Below are 4,852 nucleotides of genomic sequence, written 5' to 3'. Positions count from 1 at the left end.
CTGTCCTGGAACTCACTCTGTAGACTCAGCTAGCCTCAAACTCAGAGATTTGCCTTTATGCTGGGATTCACCTGGTGAATCCTTCCTTTTGCACCAATTAGACTTTCCCTCCAACTGAAAAGGCTGACTGTGTGTTCTGCTCATTTAGAAGCACACGATGCTTTTACCCACAGCTATGCGGTAACAAGGGCAAACAGGTGTGCATGTAGTCACCAAATCCTTCATGAACACATTACTGTACTTTTATATACATTAAAGCTGTTTCAAGTTCCATGTACAAATGAAAAAGTAATATTTTTCTCAAGAAAAGTGCCTGATAACACTCAGTACAGAAACTAACTTAGTACAGCTATGGGGAAAAATGATTTACTTACCACTTGTGACAGGTTATTTAATATAACCAAGTAAGTCCAAGCGTTGGAGAAACTAAAGTTCCCTTCATCGTAGACACCAATAGTGTCACATACCCTAAAAAATGGCAAAACTCAAAGTTATGACTAACCAAGCAAACCCATATCTTAATATGTCTCCTTTAGAGACTTATTTTATGTATATGAATGTTCTAGTGCATGCAGACCTGTGCACAATATGTGTGCAGTGCCTTTGGAGGCCAGAAAAGGGTGCTGGCCACGCTGGCCCTAGATGTTACTGAACCCGAGTCTTCTGCAGGAGTGTGGGCTGCTCTTAACCCTGAACACACACGGAAGGTATGATGGCAGCACTACTTAGATTTCTGAGACCATTTACTTCAGCAGCGCTATGGATCATCTCTTGACTCTGGTCATGGACAGAGGACATTCTTCTAGATGTGTATGATATGATTATTCCTTCTACCTCACAGGAATGACGACAAACTCAGCGTCATTAAACTAGAGAATCATCACTAACTCCAGAAGACAAGGCCTGATTTTGGAAAGTGTGACGGATAAACATTGATCCCAGCTCACCTTTTCCATGTAAACTACCTGGCAGATGCGTATCTGCAGACCCAGGACCCCCTCCTCCCACCCCACCCCCCAAGTAATTTTTAGCACAAGTACTGGGTTATGCGCTTGTCCAGTTTCTAAGCAGCAAACAAACAAAGCATAAGCCATAAAGCGCTCCAGCTCGAGGGCAGAATAAAGAGCTGACCTGGTTTGTTTCAGTGTGGCTGGCTTTACTTTGTGAGCTGCAGAACTTTGAATTCCATGCAAGGAATCATATAAATTGACACTTTGGATTTTTTTAAGGGAACGTTTCTGAGGTAGTTTCATTATGTTTCATATTTTGACATCAAATGGTTTTTGTCTGTGTTTGAGACTCCGTCTATGTAGCCCAGGCTGGCCTCAAACTCCCAGAGATCTGCTTCCTCTGCCTCCTCAGTGCTGGGATGAAAGGCGGCACCAGTAAGACTGTGCTCCCAATAAACTTTTTTTTTTTTGAGACAGGGTTTCTCTGTGTGGCCCTGGCTGTCCTCAAACTCACTCTGTAGACCAGACTGGCTTGAACTTACTGGGCTCCTCCTGCCTCTGCCTCCCAAGTGCTGGGATTAAAGGTGTGTGCCACCACTACCTGGCTCCTAATAATTCTTAACAAGGTAGAAAATAAACCTGTGTGGTTAACCCAAAGGAGATTTTATTTTTTGTGTTTTACAGCCTGCTCTCAAAAGGATGTAAATCTTGTGATAATTCTTGCATTGTTCACTGTAATAGAATCCAGCTTTTATATATGGATTTACATTATTAATCAACATTGATTTTCTAGTTGTTTTTTCCCATTTAAGAACATAAATTATTTTTTTAAGACAGGGCCCAGTCTGACCTTGAACTCTCAATTCTCCTGATTCTACCTTGAAGTGCTAGGATTATTTGCCATGAATCACTATACTTGGTTTCTGTGGAATTAAATCTAAGGCTTTGTGCATACAAAGCAAACACTCTTATTAACTGAGCTATATTCCCTGGCATGTATTATGAAGATAAAAAATCCAGCTCCACAAAGGTGACACTTACAACGCTGTCACAGTGGTGATCGGTCTGACCACAGTGTACTGCAACACTCCTAGTTTGCACCGAAAAAGAAGCATTCTGGAAGAGAAGAGAACACCAAAGCTCAACTATTCAGTGTCATCGGAGCATCTCAAAGCCTCCAAACTGAAGTCACTTACTGATGGAGGAAGGTCATTGGTTAAATAAAAAGAAACTGCTTGGCCCTCATTGGTTAGAAGATAGGTGGGAGGAGTAAACAGAACAGAACGCTGGGAGGAAGAGGAAGTGAGCTCAGACTCTTCAGCTCTCCTCTCGGAGCTTCATTGCATGTGCCTCAGAGAGCAGAGCTCTTGCCTCTGCCCGCAAGAGTGGAGAATCGTGTCTCTCTGAGGCCTCTGCCCCCGAGTGCAGAGAGACGCCATGCTCCCGGCTCCTGGGCGGACGCGGGGATAGCTCTGCTCTCTGAGACACGTGATGAAGCTCCGACCCAGGATGGACGTAGGTTAGAATCTTCCCGGTAAGACCGGTGCTCACAGATTATTAGAGATGGGTTGATTGGGATATCAGAATTAGCCAGTAAGGGCTAGAGCTAAAGGGCCACGCAGTGTTTAAAAGAATACAGTGTCTGTGCAGGCGGCTGGGTGGCGGGACACAGCCCCGCCGCTCCTATTACTACAACTTACAAGGCGCGCAACAGAAGGAGTAGAAAGTTCTGGGACCTTGGTCTTTCCGTTTCCCACTCTTGCCATGATATACCTCAAATCAACAGGACCCAATGATCTCATCAACAGTGCAATTAAACCCAATTATCTCAGAAATTTTTGCTAGAAGTGACAATGAAAGCTCTAACACACACGCTCCAGGAGAGAAACTGAGGCACAGATCAACTGTGCATATGTACCTGTGCATATGTAAGAATGTGTTCACAGAAAGATTTCCTGGAACAAGGGAGTCACCGAGGGTGGCAGCATATTCTCCAGGCTGTGGCCTGGACTGCACAGAGGAGGCAGTGAGCTGAGCTCCGGCTTTCCTCAGCCTCCTGACAGCAGGTGCACCAGCCGCATGCCTTCCCACCACAATGGACTGGCCCCACAAACTCTCTCCCTTCATTGCTCTTATCAGTCAATTTGTCCCAGCAGTGAGACAATTAGCTGTGTGATCACAGACAAGATCACGGAGGCTCCTATTCCCAGCTGTAAAAAGGATGCTGACGAAATGTTTTCTAATGTTCTCTCCCACAATTCACTGATGAACTTTTCTACCGGAGTGATCACTTACAAAGTAAAAAGAAAACAAAACAACAAACAATAAAAACAGCTGACTGATACTGAAAGCCCACACGGAGGCCCATTAAAGACAAACATACTTACTCTCCCATAGCCCAGGGTGGACAGCAGCACAGAGGGGGGAAATGCTGTTGCTGATCTTTAGCTTCTAGGTGGAGCACCAAGTTGGGGAATCGGATTGTTAGGTAGTTGTTAAGGAATATCATGAAGTTATAAATGACGTAAGCTTCGTAGCACTCCCTCCAGGTGTCCACGTAGATGGCGATTTTGGGATATTTCAATGCCAACCACTACGAGAAAACAAGATGTTAAAGACCTGTCGTCGACATAATGTGAATTCACCCCACTCACAGAAGCTAACTCTAGAGCCTGCAGATCATTTCCCATGCTTGCCGCAAACTACCATAATCCAGAATGGATTCACTTGGGGAGGAGGCCAGGGAATACAAGGCTACATTCCATCACTGAGCTGCATCCCCAGCCCTGTAACACCGCCTTGATGTGCAACAAGCAGTTTCAACACAGCTAACAAAACAGGTGAGTGCTGGGGCGAATAAGGAATATAAAAACAAAAGTTAATTGCGTTCTCAAATTATCCGAAATTAAGGGAAAAATGATCACAGAAAATACTCCTGAAGACATCTGTGTCTTTCTTGTTTTTTTTTTTTTTTTTAGACAGTCTATGTAACCTGGATATTCTGGAACTCACTAGGTAGACCAGGCTGGCCTCCAACTCACAGAGTTCCACCTGAGGGATGGGATTAAAGGTGTGCAACACCACACCTGGCTAAAGCCATTTTCTTATATCTACCCACCGGAGTAGTTACATCCACTGTGGAAAGTCTTTTGTCCTTTCCTTTTTCTCCTCTTTTGGGGGGCAAGGTGACAAAATAATAACGGAAAAGCGTGATAGTGATCCTTGAGAATCTGCATCCATGGGTTCAGCCAACCCTGGAGCAGATACCTGTAAACAGCCCCTGACCCCAGGTCTGCACTCTGGAACGCACTATACAGACCAGGCTGGTCTTGAACTCATGGAGGTTCTCTTATCTGCACCACTATCTCCTCAGCCTCCAGGGCTGTCACAATTATTAATTTCAAGCATATATTAAAGAGTAGTGGTGAGGGAATACATCCCTACAATATGCCTACAACTGTCTTTAAGGCAATCATAGGAAAAGAGCTACACATTAAAAATATTTGAAACAGCTTCATTTTTCATTACATTATCTTCTTTGCCAACATTAAAAAAAGTGAGTTAGCCAGTTGCAGTGGTATATGCCTTTAATCCAAGCACTAGAGAGACAGACAGGTGCTGTGGGACAATGGTCTGCACCCTGTCAATCGTATTTTAATAAAGCAGAAGTATAGGTGAGGTGACAAGAACAGGAGAATTCTGGGAAGAGGAAAGATTCAGTCTGCAGTCCTCACTCAGCTGCAGAGGAAGCAAGATGAAACTGCCTCACTGATATGAAGTACTGAGCCATGTGGCTAACACAGACAAGAATTACGAGCTAATGTAAGATATAAGGATGAGTTAATAAGAAGCCTGAGATAATAGGCCAACCAGTTCACAATTAATGTAGACTTCTGTGTGTT

General features: G+C 44.1%; 1 protein-coding gene across 1 annotated transcript in view; it reads right to left on the bottom strand.

Moving 5' to 3' along the window:
• Tmem184c (transmembrane protein 184C) overlaps window positions 1–4,852 on the bottom strand; it is a 15,483-nt gene that overhangs the window by 6,931 nt on the left and 3,700 nt on the right. Inside the window, exons 4-6 of the mRNA XM_013354609.2 lie at window positions 3,338–3,543; window positions 1,992–2,066; window positions 375–468 (exon numbers count right to left, since the gene is read on the bottom strand). Coding sequence (XP_013210063.2) covers window positions 375–468; window positions 1,992–2,066; window positions 3,338–3,543 — 375 coding nt within the window. The remainder of the gene's footprint in view (window positions 1–374; window positions 469–1,991; window positions 2,067–3,337; window positions 3,544–4,852) is intronic.

This window comes from Microtus ochrogaster, unplaced genomic scaffold (assembly GCF_000317375.1).
Source record: "Microtus ochrogaster isolate Prairie Vole_2 unplaced genomic scaffold, MicOch1.0 UNK51, whole genome shotgun sequence".
In the NCBI taxonomy this organism is placed as follows: Eukaryota; Metazoa; Chordata; class Mammalia; order Rodentia; family Cricetidae; genus Microtus; species Microtus ochrogaster.
This window is presented reverse-complemented; position numbering and strand designations above follow the sequence as displayed.